Here is a 26,269-nt window from a genome sequence, read left to right as displayed (position 1 = left end):
CACGCGCACACGCGCCTCAGCAAGAGATGCATGATCACATGAAAAATCACATTAGTTTAGAACACAGTTAAATCCATGAAGCATGTTCAGAGCAGGACATCAGAGGGTTCAATACACAAAACGAAGCTAAAAGAAGATGTTTACTTTTATAAGTTACTGATCTCTGGTCTGTTTGCTGTTACACTGACATGTGGGGGAATTAGGTCTCTTCATTTTGTAAAAATATGAGAAAATAACATGGGGAAAAAAAGTGCATGATGGAGCTGTTGCTGATTCTAATGAATAAAGAAGAGAACAACCGTATTCTTGTGTTCTACATTTGAACAGCTGGACTTGTTTGTGCTTATTTGAACTTCAAAATAAAACAGCAAAGTGTCATGTCATATGGACAAATAACTTTATGAAACTTTCTATACCCAGTATACTGGAAAATGTTCAGTTGCAAGCTAAGGGAAATATTATCCGGAAAGTTACTTTTAAATAATAAAAGATTATTGTAATGAGTTTAACATTCTTGTTATAGACACTTAATGTGAATTCTGTTACGATGCATAAGGCAGGAACACATTTTAATTTACATTATGAATATGGAGGCAATGGAAACATTTATAAATGGTATATAAATCAATTTTAACCCAAAGATTGTTAAAATAAAGTTACGCCTTTTGATTTCATTTGTACATTGTGAAAAATGTCAATGGCCAATGCAATAAACTGTTGTGCGTTATTTGTAATATTTGGTGATTTCTTTCTTACTTTTAAACGCAACTCAAACTGAAGCATTATTTGGCTGCAGAGGCTGGAGGCTCCGTCGGTGCATTTGCTGCCAAGTGACAGTTAAAGTGAAACGGCGAGCGACAGAAGCACAAAAGCTGGAGAGAAGTGCAAAGGTCAAAGGTCAACTCTTGTGTGCTTTACCAGTGTGGCGCAGCTTAATTGAAGACAATGACCCCAGCAGCCCACTCGACATCACGCAACACAAAATCAATAGCGGCAGAGCAGCTCATTTACCATTAAAGCTCAGTGAGTTTAGCCTCCATCTGGCCTGACATGATTGTGCCAGAGGAAGCGAGGAGAAGAATGACGCCCAGCCAGTCACATTAAAGACAGTAAAATAGGCTGGAATCTACCAGCAAATGCACTGTACTGATGATCATGTCCTACACTACCATCCTGCCAGTAAATGTCTTTTTTTTACGTCCATATTAGAGTTTTGATGATGCCAATATTTAAAGGCAATCAGACATTATAAAATCTTTCATAAGGGAACTGTGATTTTTTTATTTTCAAATCTGTTTTTTCCATAAAGGTTGGAATCAGTCTTTTGATTTGTCGGCCCTTGAACATTTTCAGTCTAAAAAGCACGTCGTAAAAACACCAGCCCTCTGCAGCTTTGGAGGGCGGCTTGATTGCCTCGTCTGTTTTCGATGTGATTTCTCTTCTGCCACAAAATAAGCAAAACTCCATCCACAACTGGATTCAGAAAAACTATGGAAACTGAATACACAGCGCAGACGTACAGTAATAAACATGTTGTGACTAGTGCAGGTCGGACGTCCAGTTCTCATCAATCTAGGTCGCATTTCTTAAACTAGACCTACGTAGCATCATTAGTGCGCTTTTGCATGCTCCGAATCAAAACACAGCTAAATGCTATTATAACAGTATGACGTGGTTTTTCTGATATCTCGGACACTGCAGTTGACTTCAGTTCAGATAGGATCATCAGAAACTATGGAGGAGGCATTTTTTTGGATACAAGGAAATGATAGAGAAGTTGCCAACGAGACCAAAGATGGAAATCAACTCACTACTGCATAAAGCCTGAATTTATTTGTTATATAATGACTGTTTGTTCCTTTAACCCAAAGCTGTCAATCAACATCCCCGGCAGTGTTACAACTGGATTTAGAGTAAAAGACGTTGCTGCTAAAAGCCAATAAATAACTACACAACATATTTGTGAGGGTAATATTTTATTTACAAAAGTAATGATGTAGTGTTGGACCAGGGTTCATTTAAAAGGTAATACTGGCCTTAAAACCAACTCCACTCCCATGACTGGTCCATAAATGAACTGCTACATTTATTACTTAAATTCAATCTACACAAACTGATTTGATTCACAGAGTCTGACCTTGATGTTGTTATGGCAACGTTTCAATCGTGACTGACAGACCAAACCTTAAAAAAAAAAAAAAGCTGATTTCTAAGAATCTATACTGAGTGCTGGTTTACCACTAAGATGTTTATGACAAAATAACTTTCACAAAACACTCAAAAATCAAAAACAGAATGAGCAACAAACCCCAAACATGTTTTAACTTCTCTCAAAGCCAGACAAAGAAAACAATAAGCCACACATCACAAATACATTATACTACAGCTCTGGTGCTAAATATATATATATACTGTATATAAACAGGATTTGTGACTCGCACATCCACACCTAATCTTCATACATGAGGCCTATACAATTAAATTCTTTTGGCAATGAAATATGGTCGATGCCAACCAGAACAGAGAGCGAAGCCGTTTTCTGTGACAAACTGAAAAAAAATAACCAACTCTCAGTGAGAACAGTAAAAACAGACAAGTTGAGGCCTGCTGAGATTGTAGCTGTGGAATAAAGCACTTAGTATGAAAGTACAGTTGGTGCACAGAATGGACATCATTGTAAAATCAACAGGGTAAAAAGATTCTGGTTCTGGGTTAAAATGAACTAAACTGCTTTAGTTGGTTCATTGTCGCTCTGACTGAATAATGTCACCATTGAAAACCTCTGACACATTTATGAGAAACTTTTCTAAAATGTGTTTTATCGTGTGATCAGAAATGTTATCGGGAGTTAGATCCACTGTGTTAGAAAAACATGTCATTGAGAAATCCTCTCTGCTTTTTATCTAACGGGGACATCTGAGTGAGGACATCATCAGGAGGCCGAGCTAGTAGCATTCCTCTGTTGTTTTTCCCGCTGGTGTTGCAGTAAATAACTTCACAATAAATACCTGAACTCACAATGGCGACAAATACAAAATAAAAGCATACACCATGTGGTCAGTCGTGTTGATTATTTCCAATTGTTGGTCCCATGTTTTTTAGTTTTCATGATTTAATTTTTTACGATTCACGATAATAGTAAATTACTCTGAATCTTAAAATGGTTTCGTAATACTGGATTATGATTGGCTGAATTTGACCGCTAACCTACAACTGACCAGCCAGAGAGGATTTACTAAATTACACTTATTACAGTATTAAGGGCCAAAGATGACTAAATTCGTGGTGTTGGCTGTGGGTTGTCTGACACTGCCTGTTAAAAAAGGCATATTTTAAAAAACTACAACTAAAATCACTCTAATCACGCCTTTAGGAATATTTAAATATATTACATGTTCACATACATGTAAAGGGCCCGGTCCAGACTCACACATTTGAGTCTTCACATCAATGTTTGGTTCCCATTAAAAAAAGAAAACCTGCAGGAATTCTTCATCCTTAGTGTCACTTGGTTTTGATGTTGGTGGATTTCTGAGAAAGAGAAAAATCTGAAAAACTGCTTCAGAAATTCACAGCAGCTGTAGATAGATCAGTGTTCCGAGTCGTTAAAGCTCTGGTGGACAGGATGGGGAGCCGGTCAGAAACACCGGCGGTGTGAGGGTGGAGTGTCCAAGGGCACAGGGGGGACTGAATCGAGCCCTGTGGCCAGCTGACGGGTGGGTTTTAGTGGGTAACCATCACGCTGAATAGTCCTCCGGTACTGACAGTGTGGAGGAGCTCCGACGATGGGACCTGCACACACACACACACACACACACACACACACAGCCACACACACACACACACACACACACACACCCAGGTATGAGAGCAGATATACAGTCAAACTCAGTTTAACCAGTTTGAATGTGTAGATCAGAGTGTAGGTGCAGGTCACTGTGGGTGGAGACACCAAATCTTGCACTCAGGGATTATAAAACAAGTCTAACCTATTATTTAAAAGTAGTAACCAAGATAAACGCTATATGGCAGCCATCCTTATCAGCCTGAGAAATACCAAGTTGCTGCTTTACTGGACTAAACTTTGTCTTAAAGACTCAAAAGTTAAATTCCCTGAAGCCTCTTCGTTGCATGTAACTCATCATTTTGCAGCCTAGTGAAGAAGGACCCTCATGAAAAAGACGTCCATCCTTAAAACAAATAAATTTGAGCGGCAGCAAAACAAAATCATGGCCATAAAAATGCCAATAGGCTGTCCGGCACAATGTATGTCTCTCTCCGGCCGACCGTCCAAATGGTAATTAATGAAAAGCGGCCCAGCGATGCACTTAGGACGGTGCCACAGTGACAGTGGAGAGGATTCAATAGACATATATCAGTGAAAGGTGCTGATCGCTCGTGCTCCAACTACACTGGGCACAAAGGACAGCTTGTGTCCCGCAGGCACTTCATCTTAGTTCATATCCTGAGTCCACTGGGCCAGCCGGGGGTTATGGCTCTCCAGGGACAGGAGCAAGATTACTATGATCGCTCTCACACTCCGAGTCCTCCTTCTGGAACACACACTCACACTCACTCTCTCTCTCTCTCTCTCTCTCTCTCTCTCTCTTCTCTCTCTCTCTCTCTCTCTCTCTCTCTCTCTCTCTCTCTCTCTCTCTCTCTCTCTCTCTCTCTCTCTCTCTCTCTCTCACCCTTGACAAGGATCCAAGTCAATGGTCGTTTGTCTTCAATGAGAAGAAGAGGAAAACAGGCTAAAGGAGAAACACAAAAACACACCAGAGTTACTCTGCGTGGCTGCTTTGTTCACCTCCACCTCACACCTTCTCCTCTGTTACCTTATGGTCTCCCATACAGACGTTAGGACCCAGTGTGTTGTAAACAATGCCCCTCTCACCATCATCTCTCTGAAAAGACACAATTCATTTCTCTTTCATTTGTATTAATAAAGCAAATTAAAAGAAAACACAGTTGTTGAGATCTGCACATGAGCCCAGGATAGATAACACAACCATACGATGATAACAATAATACTGTTCATACTGGAGCCACTAGACAGAGACTAACATGTTTTCCACACTTTTCACAGCGTAATCCCTTCCCCCTTGAATGCTTGGTGTGGCCAAGATGTGTTGTAAAGTAGCAATTTGTTTGATTTTGTAACTTAGCATGTTCGTGAGCCATAATGTCGAAAAAATGTCATTAATTATTTATTTATTTTTCTAAAACTTGGAGAGGGTGAAGAAAGAGAACCTCCTAAATTCTGGATTTTCTGTTAAATTTCTTTAACATCACAAAAAAGGGTGATTTTAAAAAATATATATTTTACACTTTGTGGACATGATAATTGATGACATTCTGAGAGTTTGGGATTTCAGCTGTAAATACAACCACAGTAAGCACTGACTGACCCTGCGGATGAATTCCTGGGCAGTGTGTGACATGAGGATACGGTCGCACCAGGCAGGACAGCGGGTGTTCATGTACTGGGTGGGTTTAGTGTACTCTTCACTGTAGGGGTAGCTGAGGATGAGAGGATGAGAGTCATGAGAGGAATGAAAACAGAGTTGGAAGTTTTTAAACGCAGAATGTTTCCAGTTTTACCTCGGTGGAAACTTGATGTCCTCTTCGCTAATAACATCCTGAAAGGCCGCGACTTCCTTGTCATATTTCAGAAGCTGAGGAACAAAAGGCGTCACTGATCAGCGATATGGAAATCTCAACACGTAAAAAAAAACATATCATGAGGTGAGTGAGTGCAACTTCAGTCCAGGTGAAAAGCCAAATCACCGTCTCAGTTATCAGTCTTGTTTACCTCCGTGCTTTTGCATTTACGATGTGTCACTCACATCTTATTTCCACCGATAGGATCTAATCTATATCTGCGAAGACGTGCCAGATAGTTGCTAAGCAGCGGGTTGAATTGTAAGTTAGATACGTCACATGAGTTTCTGTGAGACTGCGGCAGAGCTGATGGGGTTTGTGTGGGTGAAAGTTGAGATGGCGCTCTCACCGACGGGACGTTGTCCTCCCTGAAATAGGCCTGGTGCAGGTAGGCAAACTGCTTCTCCTTAATTTGGAGCAACACCTGCACGAGAGGCAAAGCCAAGGGAGTCGGAGGCAGCACTTCAAAATAAAAATGTCAGCTGTTTTTTGAACTGCTTCACTCACCTGGTGGTCATTGTCTTTTTCCTCCCAGATGATCTTCTCCACTTCGTTGCTGCTGTCCTTCTTCACTGTCTGAGCCTCTGCCTTAGTGGACAGATGCTGTTCACAGACAACAAACACAAGGAAGGTGTGTGTTAAAATACCATAGAATACACATATTCTACACACACAAGCTTCAGCAGAAAACAGTTGTTATATCATAAATATATTACATATATATAATGTACCTGGACTAGACTGAGTGTGTCCAGACGGAAGTTAAAATCTCCAAACAGGAAGAAAGGCAGAGGAGAGTAACGGCTGTCTGATATCCTGGAAACAAAACACACGGATTAAACCTTATTTTTAGCGTGTGTGTGTATATATATATAATTTTGGTATAAAAGAGGTATTAGACACAATCCATTCAAAGAGGTAATTTAATCCAGTCTTTAATTGTACATTTTGGTTAAATTTAGTGGATATCTATGTAAAGATGTATCCACATTGTTCTGTAAATGAAAAGGTCAATATTTGTTTATTTATCTGTTTGGACAGAAGGTGGACGATATTTGGACCAAACCAAAACTGCATATTCTTACAATGATAAAAAAACTGAATATGATACAGGACTATGTTTTATATAATATTTCTAAAAAGCAGAGATCTCTGTGTGCCCAGCTGAGATCGGGTGTTATACATACATACAATACATGTCTTTAAAAGAGGAAAAGCCGATCTGTCCAATGCGCTGTATAAATGAAGAAAATGAGTTTCATTTTGTTTTCTACTGTGCCTTCTATTGTGAACTGTGTAATGCTCTGTGCTGTAAAATAAAAAGGTTTGTACATATGGATGATGTGCAAAGACTGAGATGGCTGTTTACATATGAAACATCTAAATTAGTCAGTTAACTGGAGAAAGCCTGGGAGAGAAAAGAAGCTTGTTATCGTGTATAGATGTAATAGTACAAAAATATATGTCTGTACGTATATCAGCAGAGTTTTCCTGTTGAGCGTTTTACAGTCATGTTAATACACAGCTGCAGGGCCGACCTGTTGATGACGTATCTCAGAGCGTTTTTGCGGTTGGCTGAGTAAATGGAAGGACTGGATTCACAGGCAGTGAGGTTGGAGGCATCATGGAACAGGTGGACGTTGACCAGGTCCAAACCTCTGTGAAGCAAACACACACACACACAATAAAGTGATATGAGGCAGGTGGAGGAAGACACACCAGAGGCGAGTATGCATGTGGGCGTGTTAATATGTGTGCGCCAACACAGGTGTCACTGCAACGCTTGCTTATCAGCAAGTGCACTCGTGTTAAATCCGAGACCACAAACAAGCACATTTGTCTTTTGTGTCGAACATTCACTCCTTTTCTTCAGCTGTCGCTGGGAGACAATTAATGTGCGCCCAACAAAAGGGCAGTGTTGACTCACGACGTGATGCAGTGGCACATGGATTGTGGTCTCCTTTTGTTATTCCCCCCATGTAACACCACAGCCGAGCAAACAGTGACTACACTACTCAGGCTAGAGCAGCAGCACTGTGTGTTTCATTCATTTTCATTCAGTGTCAGAAATACACGTTCTCTGCTTCTTAATAGTAAATAAAAATATCAATCTGCACCAGAGCAACATACTATATTGGCTACATATACTGTATATGTTAAATAGCTGGTAACTGGAAAGTTTAGTTCCAAAACTAAAGGAATAATTCCAGTTATTGTAAAACACTGGGGAGGGGTCAACACAGATTATATTAATAACTTGGGTGATGAGAAAACCGGAGGTCTGAGTTTGAGCTGCTGCAGCAGCAGTGGAGTACTGTTCCTAAACGTGGAGAGAGCTCAAACAACAAATGAGGCCAAGCTAGGATTTATACCTCGCTGATTTGTTTTGTATGCATTGAAAGCGGGAATGTCAGATCAGATGTTTATTAATTAACATTTTGTGAATTCCACATTATTTTATTCACGGAAAGTTAAACCTGCATTCATTGTTTTTATTTGCCTCCTGGGTTTTGCCTGCATACACATCCACAATACACCTGGCTATACATCCAAGACTCCCTCTGTTTTAGCTCTGTTTTGGTCTCCACCAAGTGCTGAAGGAAATACCAGCATCTTTAGCTGCTCAATTACATTCACCAGTGAGTTGCTAAATGTGTCTGCCAGCTTGCTGTTGTAAAAGGAGAGTTTATCAGCGCTTTTTCACTAAACAGCTAAATCTGAAAACGACTGATTAGATAGTGGACCAAAACAGTAAATGTGGGTGATAAATCTTTATGGGTTTGTCACAATAACTATTTTAGTTCTCTCACAAAAGTAGGCATGTGACCCATTTTAATATAGAAGTTTTGATTATAGCTTCTTTAAATTTAAAATGAACATCTTAATGTCTTAAAGTAAGATTAGTTTTTCAAAACTTAAGGTTACTTTGGTGTGAGATTGGTGTTAGAGCTGGACATAAAAAGCTTTCAGGTCACGGGAGAGCCAGTTTCATTATGTGTCATCAGAGGAGCTTTCCAATAAATGCAGGAGTCCACAAAGAACCAAAACTGAAAGCAGTTTGAGTGCGACCTTGACTGTGTTATAAAAAGGTGAGGTCTGTGCACGGTACATACTGGTTGTGGATGATCCAGCGGGTCCTCATGAAGCCCTTTCTGGACCACTTGAACTGCAACAGAGACAGATTAGAGTGAGTGAGTAAACAGCAGCGCTCCAAATGTTTGAAGGGCCAAACTGATAATTATTGATTCTCCCACATAATTTGTCTCATCTCCCTGTCAGAGCGGGCAGACGGCCCCCACAGCCCCAGTAGACTCATTTGTCCCAACAACATCTCCCTTCAGCCCACACGTACCCCTCCCTACACCTGCACATGGATGCAGCCATACACAGATGCACACTCATGCGTGCGAACTCACATCAGGCCAGAAATTCTTTGGGAATTTTTCTTTCTCCACTGTGGTGACCCCGTCCAGGGAGCCCACGTACTTGCTCTGCCCTGACACCGCTTTAAAATCCTTAACTGCACGGAGAGGGAGAGAGATGGGGGGAGAGAAGCGTGACATGTAAAAGAGTGAGAAAACATGCAAACAGCAATCAATAAACTGGTGTTAACCTCATCAGAGCGGCATACGTGATGAGAGAATCTATAAGCGAGCCATTAGACTGCGTTTGGCGAGCAACAATCGGTTTGGGGCCACGCGGCGAGTGGCAGCTCCGGGATGTTTATGGTTCTTCCATAAGCTTTTCTGAGGAGCTTTTTCACACCTAACGTGACTGGACTATGCAGCAGGAAAATAACAGCTCCACTTTAGATTCAGGTTCTTTGCAAATACATGGTCAGGTGGGGCGGCCATCAAAGTGTCGTTACACACCGAAAACTGTTTTGCTCTTCCTGGTTTAGAAAAATGACCTGAATCTTGTCAATCATGCACAACATTGAAATTATGAGCATTTATGTAACATTACCGAAACAGTACATGATAAAAGGGGAGTGGTTTACATTGAGCTAATACTACTTCCTTTGTTTTTACAAAGAAAAAAGGGACATAATTCTGTCATCAGTTAATGAATAATAAAATAATCACAATCAATGTGAATGTCACAATTAAGCATTCAAGTTTTTACCATTAAAGTCATATTGATAGATGTCTTTCAGCGTCTTGTGGATGAAGTACATGCTGCCCAGAGCCTGCGGAGAGACAGAAATTAAGAGTGTTCTAATTTTACAATATCCGATAAATGCAGCTGGGAGCAACACAAGTTATCGTATGCAAGATCGGTTTCTGTTAAATCACTTAGGAACTGAAGCATCTAAAAAAAGTGTGAGACAAATCCCACTAAAGTGGAACATTACTCTTGTTATTTTTGTCAACACCTTTACTTTGAGACAGCTGCTGCAAGGAAAAGCAAGAAAATGACCAAAAGCTCAATTTTGATGTTAAGTCCAGAAAAAGTCAACTTACGAATTAAAAAAAAATTTCAGTAACATCAGAATAATTTTTATTTTATCACATCTATCTACTAATTCTAGAAAAATCTCTGTCTGCCTGTGGCTCACATATCTCAAGAACCATTCATCCTGTCGGCTTCACACTCTGCACGTGTGTTGTTAAGGCCCAAGTAAGTGCAGTGATGAAATTGGTGCAATTTCGATGTGTGATACCCTCAATACTAATAACTTTAAATAAGTGACGTCGTCGAGCATGACACCAGCAACAACAATTGATCCTCCAGTTCCTGGTTCTGCGTACTGCGTCGAGCTTCACAGAACTTTGAATAAACAGGTGAACAGCTCTTTGTGCAGCAGCCGTGGATTCAGGGCTCTGTGGACTGAGTCCTGCAGTCGGTCTCAATTACTGTAGGTCACTTTTACAGTTTCAGAGAGAGATGCAACCAGCATCTGACTGAACTAGTATTTTAAATGTAGTAAATCTATGGAGGGCCTAAACATGTGAACCACATATATTTTCACTGGAATATTTAACAGTTTTTTTAAAGATAAAATTTGCAATTTGAAAGAATTCATTATTTCTTAAATGTCCTAAACATGTCCTTTTTCAAATTGCAACTTTAAACTTCATAAAAACATTAGATATTTTCAGCATTTTGAAATTCAACAATAGCTTTTAGAGGTTTTCTCTGCAGTGATGAACAATGAAACACAAAGTAAGATGTCAGAAACAGGAGTAATCATCTCAGCTGCTGCGATGATGGATTGAATCGTTTTATTCCCCCATCATGCGAGTTGAATTGTGAGCCTTGTATTGAACGATACAGTACGACACAGTTCATCGTTACTCTCCCAAAGACACATGAAACTTTAAAAAGAATTTAGCCGCACAAAGCCGACGCGTGGCTGCACAACACATCCACATGCTATCCCTCAGACACACACTTCAGCGCCCAATCATCCCTGACGTGGTGCTGACAATTTTTAATGTACTAACTGCCTGCTCCACTGATCTGATTAATCATGCCCCGCGAGATCAATAGAGACAGAAAATTAAAACAATTTAAAAGGTATTAAGCAGTAGGCCTGCTGTCTGCCAGTGCTGCCGCTGTGACTGGTGGAGTGGGGGGGGGGACAAAGAAAAATAAGCCAGGGCTCGGAGGGCTCGGGGCGTGACGAGCCACGGTGCACCGCCCCCTCCCCATCCAGCCAGAGCATGAGAGATCTCTCCCTGAAGAGATCATTTATCTTCAGTGCCAAAGTCCTCCTCATTTAATAAAATGGAAGAGTCTCCATTGTCGGCTCCAGTGAGCGGCAATTAGTGACCAACTTGTCCAAACTGAGGGAGCGAGGTTAGAGCAAGGCCAGACATCTTTTCTTCAGGTACAAGCCCGAAAGTTTTCTTTTGTTTTTAACTAAATCAAACACAAATATTTCTGAGGAGAAGGTCTAGAAAAAGTAAAAATATTATTTTAGCTTAAAAAAAAAAAAAGAGTACATTAATTATTCTTGTGGGAAAATCAAGGATGATCGAGATAATTAGCTTTTTTTTTTTAACTAAACGTGGCCTTGTTTATGTTGGATCAGTAACACAAACCGGTCAAACCGTGCAGCAAAGCACACACTCAAACACAGATGCACATTCTCCTCCACATACTCTGCCAAACACCTATCTTCATCAATCAGGTTTGTGCACAGTTTAATAAAAAAATATTGACTTACAAGTGATTTTTTATCAAAACACCATTTGTACTGGGAATGCATGCAAGTCAGCCCCCTCCACTCCTGCAGCCCTGAGAGGAGAACCCCCCAAACTCTCTCTTGGCCACATAACTGATGATCTGCAGCCAGGGGGAAACAAATTGAAAATCAATGCGGGTGGCACCGACGAAATGAGAATGAGGCATTAGGAGCGGCGGTGGGGGGGCGCAACCCTCTCAGGGCAAAGAGTGGAGGGTGCGAACACTCGGAGCGCAGGGGAAACTTAGTCCCAGCTGTCTTCCAACCCCCTCGCACACTTTATTTATCGTGCACAAATAGGCTAGGATCAATAGTTTTAATCTGGAGTTAAATGTATTGAGTTTGGTCTGGCCTGCCCCCACACACACACACACACACACACACACCTGGCCATTGACTTCCCCCTTTTTTACTTCACACACCTACAGTCTACAGATGCTGCCATTGACCCCTACTGTCACACATGCAGTGTGAGGGTATCACCTGGGAGGAGTGAGGGTTAATAGTTTAAGAAGTACGCAGCCACTTTTCTTCCCTGGGGAGGTGTTACCGCCCCCCCACCAAACCAGGGCACAAACTAACACTGGCCCTGTTCACACCCGGTATTAACATCTGTCCTGAGAGCTCCGATCATAAGGGGTCAGCGTTACGTCTGTCTGTTCACTTCTGGAATAAAAATGCATCCTGAATGTGTCTCCTGTGACTGCGTGTGATTGGATCTCACTCTCCTGCTCTGTATGCAATAATCACGTGCGTCATTTCTGTTCACGAAGACCAAATTATGTTTTTACCCAGTTTTAGACATTACAGATGTGTCTGATGACAATGTGTGTGTGTGTGTGTGTGTGTGTGTGAGTGAGAGAGAGAGAAACAGAGAGTGAAAGAGAGTGAGCAGAGTCAGGAGGGGCTGAATGAATGACTGTGCGCAGACATATTTTACCAATACAAGAAAAAGTATTGATCATGATGTGGTAATCAGTGTTGATAATGTGGCGGTGGCCACAAACAAATCAATGAATGGTCACTAAGAAGCGCAAAAAAAACATCTAAACAGGAACGAATCAGAGGACGTCAGCTACACACACATTTGTGTTTACACAGCAAAAAGAATGTGGCCAGAAAGTGGGTTTCAGGACGCATGGGGGTGCGGTCACACATAAAATTAACACTGACCACTTGGGATCGAATCCCTTTAAGATGGGTGTTAAAACCACCTCTGAACGGAATCTCTGAAAAACGCATTAGGAGCAATTACAAAACACAATTCAATCATACAATAGATGCTGAAAACACCCTCATGCTGTGTGAGTCACTATTGGAATCTCTGTCAGGACAGATGTGGGGCATCGAGGTCGGCATCATGACCCGGGTGACGTCCCAGCAGTTGTTATGACCAGTTGACTTCAGCTATGCAGACAGTCTCTGGGTGCAACGATATAGGATGATAAAGAGATGTAGGGTAATGGCACGACAAACCTGTCTTTAAAATATCTCCTGCCGGTGCCAGGTCTGTGCCCACATTGTGTCACTTATACAACTCTGTTTTCCATTGTCTATCTGAGATCTATGAGCCTTACATAAGAAGTTGTTTGAATACCTGAGAGTAATGTACCAAACTCATAAACAACAACTCACAGAGGAAAACAGATTCTTGTTAGAGGCGGAATCTGCACACCTAAAACAGAGTGTACTGATAACATTTTGTTTTTGTTTTTCAATCACAAAAAAGTCTTCATCACAAAAAGCAAACTTTCAATGAGACATACAGGACAGTCTCTGATCAAATCTCCCATAATGCCCATTTTGCTTTATCAAAAAAAGAATTGCCGATCAAATATTGACTTTGATACAGTCAAAATGACTTTGTGGTCAGATTAACAACATTTAATGAGCACAGGGTTTCACTCCAGATCTTTTATTGAATTGGATTAAATGTCTTCATCACATCTCAGCCTCTATGTAGCAGCCACATGTTGTCACCTCCATTATTAGAAAGCTGTTTTTGGTCTCTATTTTCCACAGTAAATACAAACCTTTAAATGTGTTAAATACACACATATAACCTACGTCAACATTCTCTGATATGGACAGTTTTACAAGTTAAAATGTGTGCTACACACATAAAAGCACTATCTATGATGCTCCACTCTACAACCAGCTCCTTGCCATCTCCCTCACCCTTCACACTGCCCTCTCCCACCTGGACCAGAGGGACACATATGTGAGAATGCTGTTCATTGACTACAGTTCAGCATTCAATACCATCGTGCCCCTGAAGCTCGTCACCAAGCTCAGAGACCTTGGGCTCAACATCGCCCTCCGTGACTGGATTCTGAACTTCCTGACGGGCAGACCACAGGCGGTGCGGATAGGCAGCACCACATCCTCCACCCTGACTCTAAACACCGGTGCCCCCCAGGGCTGTGTGCTCAGTCCTCTCCTGTACTCCCTGTTCACGCATGACTGCGTGGCCACCCACAGCTCCAACACCATCATTAAGTTGCTGATGACACGACCGTCATAGGCCTGATCACCGGCGACGATGAGAAGGCCTACAGAGAGGAGGTCAGAGCCCTGACATCTTGGTGCCAGGACAACAACCTCCATTTCAACGCCAGCAAAACAAAGGAGCTGATCGTGGACTACAGGAAGAGACAAGGAGTAGAACACGCCCCCCTCTCCATCAACGGGACTACGGTGGAGCGAGTCAGCAGCTTCAGGTTCCTCGGGGTCCACATCAGTGATGACCTGACCTGGACCAACCACACAGACTCCATCAGGAAGATGGCCAGACAGCGGCTCTTCTTCCTCCGCAGGCTGCGGAGGCTCAACATGGATGCCAGGATTCTCTGCAACTTCTACAGGTGCACCATAGAGAGCATCCTGACTGGCTGCATCACCGCCTGGTACGGCAGCTGCACCGCCTCAACCGTAAGGCTTTACAGAGGGTGGTGAAGTCTGCCCAGCACATCACCAGGACAGAGCTACCATCCATGGAGGACCTCTACACCCAGCGGTGTAGGAAGAAGGCCAACCGGATCATTAAAGATCCCTATCACCCCAGCCATAAACTGTTCTGCCTGCTGCCGTCTGGCCGACGGTACCGCAGCATCCGGGCCCGCACCACCAGGCTCAGAGGCAGTTTCATCCCCCAGGACATAAGACTTTTAAACTCCTCCAATCTGTCATAACTCTGCACCTTAGCATATTTGCACTATTGCATATTTGCACTATTGCACACACTTGCACTATTGTTTTTCTTTTTTCTTTAGGTGTATATATATATTTTAGATATGTATATTTTATTTTAAATTTTAAATTTTGATTGAGCATTGTTATAAGAGAGCCTGTGACCCAAGCATTTCATTGCAAGCAACTGCTTAATGTTATCGTTGTGCATATGACAATAAACTCTTGAATCTTGAATCTTGTCATAGCAGATCCAAGCAGTAGCTCCAACTGCCACTGAGCACTAACATGGAGGAGGACTCCATCTAGTGGAAGCAGGTGTGAACTACTGGGATTTGTCTGAGGACTCAGTGTTTCTTACTGTAAAGCTGTCCTCTGCTTGGAACTTGTTGTCCACATAGATGCACACCCTGTTGTAGTCTTTCATTTCCTGATGGGACTCAATGCTCCTGGAAACAACACAACACAACAGATCAGTCAGGAGGCGACAACACAAACTAAAAAGCTTGTTCCTGTGGATGAAGAGAAGAGATTAGACAATTAATCTGAAACAAAATTATTAGGATTATTTAATACTTTTAAAGCATTTTTAAAACAAAAAAGCCAAAGCTTCACTTGTTCTACATTTTGAAAATGTGTCTTTTTGGGTTAGGGTTAGTATTATTATTTTTTTTTACATTTTCTGAAATGTTATAAACTGAACTCGTAGAGTGTGTACACCACTGCTGAAGCCCAGTACTCCTCTTAAACAATATAACTTTGGCCACTAGGGGTCTCTCAGTCAAAACATTAACAAAAGACCAAGTTTGATGAAGCTGTGAAATTTCACACACATAGAGATCAGTCTTCTTAATATACTCGATTTTTCATTAAGGTCTCTAAATTATTCTTTGAGAATTTACATAAAAAACGACAAAACCACCCTCACAGTCTTGCAATCAAAGGAAGTGAAAATGAACAAGTCAAAAAGGGTTCTTTCTTGGCCCATAGACACAATCCACCAAATTACAATGAAATTCAGTTAGCAGAATTTCGCCAAAAACCACTGGTCGGATTACCATGAAACTTGGTGGAAGGATGTGGTATGGGACAGAGAAAAACACATCAAATTTTGGTGTGGATCAAGATCTGGGAGGGGATCCAGGAAGATATTTTAATTTTCTTTAACATTGTGGGGCGAGGGTCATGAATTCTGCACATGAATCGTACCTGAAGAAGTTTTCTGCATGGCCCATGTTCACCATGTAGTCCTTCCCTCCCACCTCCTGGAAGTGCAGGGCGATGAACTGAGGCTTGTAGCTGTGGACAGTCTGTAACAAAGCGTAGCAAGCAGCCCTCAGTGTACACATCTGACATTACAGAGTAACGAGGAGTGATGAAGGTCAACGCTGTGTGTTACAGGAGGAAGTTAACCATCCATTAGAGGTCATGTGGACTTTTTCTCTTATTGAGTTTCTGTGCTGGGCCCAGTGGGGCTTTGTTTTCACTTATCAGCACAGTATCTGTTTTCTAGAGGCACAGGCAGCAGTTGTGTAAGTCGGTATATCGTCAGAGTGATGATGCAGCAGCAGCCTACAAAAGTGAGCTAGAAAAAACTATGTGTGACAAATGTGTTGTTGCCTGAATTGGACTAAGAGCAAAAATCTAAGAGCAACATATGGCAGGAGTGCAAATGTTTGAATCTATAAATTATTGATCCAAAACTTTGGAGGCCAAAACTTACCTTATACAGCTCTAGTAACCATTCACTTTGAATTTCACCCAACTGTAAAATAACAAAGAGAAAAAAAATCGTCAAAAGCTTGCATTCAACCTGTAAGAGACCAAATCAAATGCTAATCCATATTAATTTATGTTCTGGCCACAGTGGGATCAGTAAACAAAACATTAACATATCATTTCCGTGGAGAATTTTTTTTATTAATAATGGCAAACAGGTACCTTATACCACATCAGATATGGAACAAGAATATAATTTCGTGTCCAGTAAAAAACAAGTCAAAAACAAACCTGAATATATAAATAACACTTTTGAATAAATCATTCAAATTCAAATTAAACAGAAACATTTTTCTTTTACAACCATAATTTGTTTTTCTCCTCCTTAGTTTTTCCTTATAAAATCTTTAATCCTGTGAACTTTTCATTTCCTCTCCATATTTCATAGGAGTATAAATCTAAAGGTTTCTGTGGCGCCGGCCATCTCACCTAAATACCTCCAGTACCTGCATCTACACCACAAGGAAGCACCAGCCATTGTATACAATGTTAAGGGGACATAGCATGCCCATTTTACCACAAGTTGATATGGTTCCTTGGGGTCTTAATGAAATGTCTGTAACATACTTTGGTCAAAATACCACAAGGATCATTTAAAACAGCACCCTTTTACCCTGTATAAAACAGCCCTCCACAGAGCGACCTGTTTTGAGTGCCTGTTCCTTTAAATGCTAATGAGCCAGCTCCCCCTCCCCCTCTCCCCCCATGATTTTAAACGATATAAATTACATATTTTATATGATATAAATTATCAAATATGCATCCCATACTTTGTATTCCCCTTGTTGTCCTGGAGTTTTAATTTTCCCAATCACATAATTAAATGTCTCCCCTCTGCCCATCCACTACAAGCACACAAGCAGACAGACAGAGAGAAAGAGAGAGGTGGGGGGGGCTATGAAGACCATCATTTACCCCGAACCCCGACATTCAGCGGGTACAACAAGCGGAGAAAGCAGAATCGCGGGCTGACCTTATATATACAGTCTATGGGGCTGACCAGCGCGGAGAAATGCTCGTCCCGTGTGAACAGCCAGGCGGCTGCCTGCTGGAGAACGGTGCTGCGCTGCCTGGCAGCGGCACTTCCGCGTCCGGTGTACCCAGCGTAACTACTGTAACCGGGAACTACTGTCGGGAACTACTGTAACCCACTGTTACCTCATGTAACCCGGCGGAACTACTGTAACACGGCATACAGTAGAGCTGAACACTGCGGAAGTCTTCCACACAGCTGGCAGTGTGGAAGACCGCTGAGGCAGCGCAGCGCCGTTCTCAAGCGCGCAGCCGCCTGGCTGTTCACACGGGCCGAGCATTTCTCCGCTGGTCAGCCCCATAGACTGTACATATAAGGTCAGCCCGCGATTCTGCTTTCTCCGCTTGTTGTTGTACCCGTTGAATGTCGGGGTTCGGGGGTTACAGTAGCGCTGAACACTGCGGAAGTCTTCCACACTGTTGGCTGTGTGGCGCTGACACAAATTCCAGCTCACGCACGGGAGAGCGGTCGCTCCCGAGCAGCTGCTGCAGCCTCCCAGTCCCAACGATCCAGACAAATGCCACATGTGAGTGAATCGCGGGCTGACCAGCGGAGAAATGCTCGTCCCGTGTGAACAGCCCGGCTGCGTGCTTGGGAACGGCGCTGCGCTGCCTCGCAGCCTCGGTGTAAACCCGGAAGTAACGAGTGTGGGGGACGGGGGCCAAGACCATGTAGGGAGACTTCCAGTGTATTGTTACGACACAATACCCAGGAAGCGCAATCGAGTCGCTCAAGCATGACGTTTCTGACTTAGAGGAACTATAACAACATGTAGCAGTGTTTTTCCCAGGTTTTGGGTTGGTAGACATGCCAGATACCCACATTAACCTGTAGAAGCACTAACAAAGTGGAATTTGCATGCTATGTCCCTTTAAATCTCCATATACTTCACATAGAATATATCATCTTGATCACCCCCTACTGGCTGGCTGCAGTATAGGCCATATCCCCCACCAAGGGCGTATTGGTAAAGTCAAAATGTCAAGAAAAAAGTCAAAATGTTGTGTAAGTAAAGAGAAACAAAATCAGGGGGGGAGATTTTTTGATTAAATTTTGCATATCAAGAATAAAGTTAAAATGTCAAGAATAACCTTGATATAAAGATTAAAATTGCATTTTAAGAATATATAAAACAAACTCACTTCAACAATCGTGAGCACACATATGACTGCCTGTAAAACTGCACAAACTGAATATTCTCTCTTTTAGCACATAAACACAGACTGGAGATCAGTATCAGGCCTTTGAAGAAACTGCACAAACAACTGCCCGGTCAACTGCTCGAAATACAAAAAAAATCTACCTATGATTTAGTTTGACTTTATTCTGAACATTTCAACTTAAGTCTCAACATATCTACTTTATTCTCAAAATGTAAAAAGAAAATAGAAGTCAGTAGTTCAATACATTTTTTTAAAGATGGTTTCAGTCATTTCATGGTATAAAAACAGGGTGAAACATATTGATTGACAGCTGAGACTGACTCCTGATTGGTTAAATGGGTTCATCAGTGAGCCCTTGATACCGCGGCACCACCCCACGATCATAACCAGGATACTTAGCTTCATTTGAACACAACGGGAGGAAGAAGAGCTGTGCCATCTAACTTTATATACAGTCTATGATACGTTACAGTACAAACTGTTGTAGCATCACTGTTTAATCCATTTAGCTGACAAGCTAACACTAACTAAGTTAGCTGGCTAAGTTAGCTGGCTCACGCTACACAAACTTATTAACATTAACTTCATCATACTAGTAAATTTGGGGTCCAGATAAAACCAAACAATAATAAAAAAATATGAAAACGTTATCACAGCTTGTGGGTTTGAAGTCTATTCACAACTAATAGAAAAACATGTCAAATGGAAAGCAAGTCGCCATTAATCTCAGACAGGAAATAGTTTGAGCAGGGTTAAAACAAACAATAAGGATTGTCTGGAAATATTATATCCTGTTCGTTCCACTGGCTGTATGTTCCAGGAAGTGTAGCTGCACCTGCTTTAATCTGGCCATGGTCCACACACCATAGGATGGGTGTTGAGGGTGTGTTTAATATTGCATAGCCATTTCACAGTGGGGCATACTGTAAAACATGTATGAGAAAAGCAGCCGGCAGATAAACTTTACACACAGAAACGTGTGCAACCAGGCTGAACGTTAATCAGCATATCCCTCTCTGTGAGGACAAACAGGGAGACTCCCACGGACACTGTAGATATTAAAGATGCACAAAGCAAAAGTTGGATATTTGTTAGTTTAAAGCAACACTATGTAACTTTTACTAAGCTGCGCCCTCTGCAGCCACACATGGTGATTTATTCTGCTGGGCTCCATGTACGAGTGATGGTTTTCATGTTGAGAAAAAGAGAAAAAAACAAAGCCTATAAATCTCATTTTCCGACTTCGTGAACAAAAGCACTGCTACAGCAACAAATACACTAAACTCTTGATTTTTCAATAACTTCAAAGTCTTTTTTACGGATCTCCAATTAAACATTACACTTGAACTTGTTGGGTCCGATTGTGGCAGCTTAAGTTGCGACTATCAGAAAGTTACAAACCTCCCACAGGAGATCACTCACCAAAGTTACATAGAGAGAAAGAAAAGGCGCTCGGGGTGAGGGTGAGAACTCAAGTGGCAACGTTCCCCCAATTCTAACTTAGTGTACCGTAAAACTACTTCTTCTTAGTAGCAGGGTGCTGCACCTAAAAATAGGTTTTTAAGTGGAGACATTGGCAAGTCAGTGCAGTGATGGACTGGCGAACTCTACGGGGTGTATTTCATCTTTTGCCCAATATCAGCTGGGATTTGTTCAAGCCCCCCCCCCCGCAGCCCTCTAAAGGATAAGGGAAATATAGATAATGGATCCAATGGAGCAATATTTATTTTATTACATATTGACAGAAAAAAACAACTTGACTTGGGTGTGAAAAATATTTCTGTTTTGTTCTGATGGTGAATAAGTTTATTACATTTCTGATTCTCATGCCAAAGAATCCTCCTCAACTCTAAAACAGTTTTTTCCTACAGTGATAGGCAAAGAATCAAATCAACAAATGTCCTGGCAACTATACATTTTCACGTTGTTGCTCACGCACATGCCTCAGTCTTCTGCGAGGCCAGGTGCATTCAGCCCACCAGAGATCGGCTTTGCATAGTGTATTTGCATGGTAGTGCAGCGTGGGTGACTGTGGCTTATAGCCGCTGTGAACTGAGGGACTCCTCTTTAATTATTTGTCCATGAACACAAACGCAGGACAACAGCGCTCATATGTAACTCTATAGGGTTTAGAGATAAGGTTCACACGACAATTATAGCCACAATGCAATTCTGCTTTTGTAATAAAAAGTCAGAGACATAAGAAGACAGTACAAATTAGAAGGGGAAAACCTGAAACACTTAAAATCCAGCAATAAAACAGCATATTCCTGCCATCTGTGGCAAAAAGAGGAGCGATGTGTCAGACAACAGGTCCAGTGAGTTTCCCAGCAGCACTGTTCTAAAGTCATTGTTACCCATGATGAATCCAGCCTGTGGATCTATTTAAGACAATGTTGGTCCAAGATATCCATATACAGAATTAGCTGAAATGCAATAGGATTTATCCTGCGAGGTGCTTAAGGACTGGCTCTTATCCCAAAGTTTGAGTGAACGTTTAAGAGCGTTTGTTTATAGAAATAGAGGGGCCTAAGTGAGTAGAAAAAGGCTCAACTCCCCTGGGGAAGATACTCATCTGTTTACATATTTCCCACAATGGGATCTAACATGTTTTCATTGGAGCCAGATCGGGCAACCGGAAACATGGTCCGGAGCCAAATTTCCATGAGCGTAAGAGCTCCTCCTCCCTCCTCGGTCTAAACGTTTCATCAAGCCAGTCGAGGCCAGAATACAAACCACTGGATACTTAGCCAAGCGTTAAGAATACAGCCAGATCTCCTTAATCCCTTTTTTTTAAACTCAGACTTGGCTACAAACTAGAACGCATGTAACATTATATAGTGACACCAGTAAGGCTGTAAATGCAGTAAAGTATGATAAGGATAAGTGATGATGATAAGTGAAGTATGTAACTGGTGATAAGAGACAGAATGTGAGAGGTGATGATGATACAGGAGGGTCACATCTGGAGAGGGTCCACACTGAGGATCAGTTTATACAAATACTGGATGATGTGATGGATGATTGATTCAGTGTGAGAAATTAAAACTTATGCAGAACTCACATGAAGTAAACTGAGTTAAGACGTCCGGGTAGTGGTCTATGTTTGAGACCTGTCGGATTCTGTGACTTTTAAAACCGTTATTTAACCAGGCAGTCTCTTTCATATTAAAACAATTTTAGTAGGCAGAACCAAAACATTTCAATACATTCTTAACACTTATTTTACTTAATATTACATCCTGCCTGCTGCACCACCTCTCACCTGAACGCTCCTGAGATTTCTGCCTTGTTGTGAACATGCCTGACCGCAGTATCTCCTGTTGTGTATTGCATATGTGAAAGACAAACCCCGGAGAAAGCCCAGACCCAATTGTGCGAGCGTTCTCTGGAATTAATATCTCACAACGGCTTGATTTGAATAGAATACAAGATAATGATATGAACTAGATTACAATTAGCCAAATTGCTGTTTTTCTGTTAAAACTAAATAAACGGTGGTAAATTACATACAGCAAACACTTGTAAGTGGTATCCTGTCATTTACTGTTGCCAGTTTTGTCAGGTGTTTACTCTAAATTCTTTACAGTGTATGTATATGTACCAACAGCAATTTTACATTCTGTTATTAGCAACCTTTTTGCCAGGTGTTTACTGTAAATTATACTGAAGGTTCTTTCCAGTGTATGTTTAGGTACCAACAGCAACTTTATAATACTTTATTGGCAACTTTCTGCCAGATGTCTACTGTAAGGCAAGGCTATTTTATTTATAAAGCACCTGTTATAGATTCAGGGTGCTGTAGATTCTTTGGTGTGTACGTGTGTAGGTACCAAAAGTAATTTAACTGTACTTTTCGGCAAAGTGTTTGTCTGGTGTTCACTGTAAATTATACAAAAAGGTGTTTACAGTATATGTATACGTACCAAGAGCAATTTTACAATATTTCATTGGCAACTTTGTTGTCAAATGTTTACTGTAAATTCTACACTAGTTTTTTAGTATGATAGTATGATTCACACCTATCTATACATTGTGAGTGTTGTTAAATGTGACCTCTCAGGGTCACAGTGTTCTCTCGCTGAGGTTTTATTTGTTTTTATCCCTGTTAATAGAGTGTTTTGGTAGTTTCTCCTCACTCTTGTTGAGGGTTAAGAACAGAGGATGTTTGCACCGTGTTAAGCCCTTTGAGACAAATTATGATCTGTTAATATGGGCTATACTAATATAATTTGATTGATTGATTGATTGAAGGGTCCACTCGGACTGCGCATCTTCGCACAGTAACTTTGTTAATGAACGGCAGCGGATGAATACTACAGAGCACATGGGACTGACAGCTGACGGTGAAACTCCGCTGTGAGGCAGAACACAGCGGAGTTATAACGACGAGAGTTTAAGAGTGTGAGCGGAGCCCGCTGAAGGCAAAGCCCGGCCCGTGTGAGCCTATCAGCGCTAAGTCTAATCCCCTGGCAGCGCGGCGGTCTGGTGTAGTTTTAATATCGCGGACTACTTACATTGTCGAAGAGCGAGCCCACGTTGGCGGTGACGAGCAGCACATCGGTGAACGTGTCCATGTTGGAGGAGAAGATCCAACTCCGCGAGTCCGGGGGGGCGAGACTCCGCAGCAGTCGGCGGGGAGAGGAGCGCGTCCAGGCCCGAGGCAGCAGCGGCTCCTGCCCGGGAGCTTAACCAGGGTTCACCCGAGAGAGAGAGAGGGAGAGAGGGAGAGAGGCGGGAGGAATCCGGTGTGGACGGTTCAGGTTCACACCAGCACCTCACTGCTCACTCTCCTGCCGCTTCCTGATGGCTGCTGTTGCTGCTGCTCTTCATCACACACCGGAGTCATGTCCATCGTCGAGTTGCTGTACCAGGCTTCATGGATTTCCTCCTCCTCCTCCTGCTCCTCCTGGTTAATTGGACTAGTGGCTTCTTAGCAGACTTAGACTGGACGGTGCATCTGCTGCCTCCTGCACAAACCACCGCTCACACAACTACTGCTGTGAAGTGAGCTGCTCCGCCCACGAGTCTGTGCAACTCTTCCTCATGTTCAGTCACAACCTTGTTTCACATGAACAGAATGTAACCTCGTGGACATCAGCCAGCCAGCCCCCAAAAACAAATCTGCAGAATTCCATGATCACCTGAGGCCTTTAAAAAATACCTGAAGGGCTCTAAACTCACCACTCCACATAGGCTCAGAGTCCAGACAGGAAGTTACAACTGTCAAATCCCTTTCTCTTAAAATGAATCATCCTTTCACAAGAGCACCTGTCTAATTTATTCTCCACTCTATATGCCTGAAAGGCAGTGGCGGATCTAAGCTTTTTTCTAAGTCAGGGGCCATAAAGGGCCCTCAATTTACACAGAGGGGTTGATTATATGTTCAACATCCATCCACAATTTCTGATTCAGTAAGGTGCACGTTTAAAAGGTTGCGTGTGTAAGATTTAGGGGAAAAGGGATTTTTCGGCAGAAATACTAAATAATTGTGATGTTTTCACTAGTGTGTAATCAACTAAATTGTACGAGTTATTTTCTTTACCCTGGAATGAGCCCTTTATATTTAAATACTTTATATTTACATTGGGAGCGTGTCCTCTCTACGGAGGCCGCCATGTTTTTTTTACAGTTGTCCAAACTGGACAAACAGGTTTTTATGACAACTGAAGGCTACCACAGGTTCTCCTTCATGTTTGGAAGGGGAGGGGGAGGTGAGGGGTATTCAGCTGCAACATGCAACTTCACCACTAGATGTCACTAAATTCTACACACTGAACCTTTAAGTCATTCCTTGTTTACTGTTAGCTGTACAGCTTCAAGCAAAGTCACACATCATTGAATACAGTTTGAAAAGTGTTCCATAGAAAATTAAGTCTTAAGAAATTGTCATATTTATTGATAGTATCTTTCGTAGTTCATTAAAAGAGAAGATGACAGGACAGGGGCACTTCAGGGGCCAATCAGATTGCAGCTGGGTGCAGTGACCCCCTGGCACCACCCTTGGATCCATTCCTGCTAAAAGGTTATATGTTGTTGGTGGAGGTCTTATTTCACCTATTGTGAAAAAAAGGCACCAAGTAGAGTACATAACCCCACCAGCACCCTTATGAAATCCCATTTAAACTCCATAGATCTGGATCTGCACTTAAATTAAATGGGTTCTTCCCCGACCCATACCACATCCTTCCAGTTTCGTGGAAATCCTTCCATTAGTTTTTGTGTAATCTGGCTCACAAACAAACATCACCTCCTTGTTAAGAGATACAAATGCACAGCCCCATGTCCTGCTCTGGCGTAAAGTCCTGCACCAGCAGAAAAGGTCACATCAGTTTGGACGAGTGCAAACACAAAACGTTGTTTTAATTTACATGACTGTACTGTTTTGTAATTTTCTCCAGAAAATCCTGCTTCCTCTTACAGCTTCCAGTCAACACTACAGCAGAGTAACCACAGTGTTTTACAACACAGCTACAGTAGCTCATTCTGTAGCTGTAAACCCCCTCATTCGGTGTAAGATGGATCTGTGCCACCTCAGTGTCTGAGCTCCAGCCTGGGCTAAAGCCAAAGATTGCTGCATGTGGGGAAGTAACTTTTGCTCTCCATAGTGCTGCTAATGAGCAGTTCAACCATGGCGTGCTTTACACAGCCAAGCTTTTCGAGCTGTTCTCGCTGCTTCCTCTGACTCCTCCTCTAAGCACTGAGCTCTTTATTCACTAGCGTCAACAGATCCATTTAAAACCAACACAACAGAGGTGTAAAACAATGCTGCCATGTCCATCACCGGTCTGGAAAGAAAGTTAAAGGTTGGGGGAAACCTCTCTGAAAGGAGACTGCGACAGTCTATTTATTGCAGGCAGAAGAGGCCCCGGGTTTGGATGGAGCAGCTGCTAAAGAATCAGCAGCAGGCATCCGTGGAAAGAAATCTTACTGAGCCTCATTTCTTTGCTTGGGAAACAAATGCAAAATAAATGGTTTTCAAAAAGGCTCCTAATCATCATGTCAGACTGTGTTGTTGTAACTTGTTGACCGCTGGACAATAAATCAAACACGAAATGTTACCAGAGGCCTGGTTTCTCTACAAAGAAAAGCAACTGATTAAAGCAGGACTGTTTGGAGTAAAAACATTAAAATACAAAAATAGCAGGTGAAAAACTATTTGATTTTGGAAAATGAATGCAAGTTAAAAAATAACGTTAGACAAGGTGGGCTAAAAGGTTTCCAAAAACTGTAAATAACATAATAGAAATGATA

General features: G+C 42.0%; 1 protein-coding gene across 1 annotated transcript; it reads right to left on the bottom strand.

Moving 5' to 3' along the window:
• Positions 1–1,959: 1,959 nt before the first annotated feature.
• Positions 1,960–24,384, bottom strand: inpp5l (inositol polyphosphate-5-phosphatase L). The gene is made up of 16 exons (XM_035166617.2): positions 23,533–24,384; positions 16,764–16,805; positions 16,250–16,350; positions 15,402–15,489; positions 9,787–9,850; positions 9,078–9,181; positions 8,775–8,827; positions 7,200–7,319; positions 6,393–6,477; positions 6,169–6,264; positions 6,011–6,085; positions 5,602–5,675; positions 5,409–5,520; positions 4,836–4,904; positions 4,692–4,751; positions 1,960–3,792 (listed from the first exon to the last, which is right to left on the bottom strand). The coding sequence occupies exons 1-15, from the start codon at positions 23,590–23,592 to the stop codon at positions 4,710–4,712; spliced, it is 1,185 nt and encodes a 394-aa protein (XP_035022508.1). The 5' UTR covers positions 23,593–24,384; the 3' UTR covers positions 1,960–3,792; positions 4,692–4,709.
• Positions 24,385–26,269: the final 1,885 nt, after the last annotated feature.

The sequence above is a fragment of the Hippoglossus stenolepis genome, chromosome 9 (assembly GCF_022539355.2).
Source record: "Hippoglossus stenolepis isolate QCI-W04-F060 chromosome 9, HSTE1.2, whole genome shotgun sequence".
Taxonomy (NCBI): domain Eukaryota; kingdom Metazoa; phylum Chordata; class Actinopteri; order Pleuronectiformes; family Pleuronectidae; genus Hippoglossus; species Hippoglossus stenolepis.
Note: the sequence above shows the minus strand (reverse complement) of the source record. Positions and strands in the feature narration are given on the sequence as shown.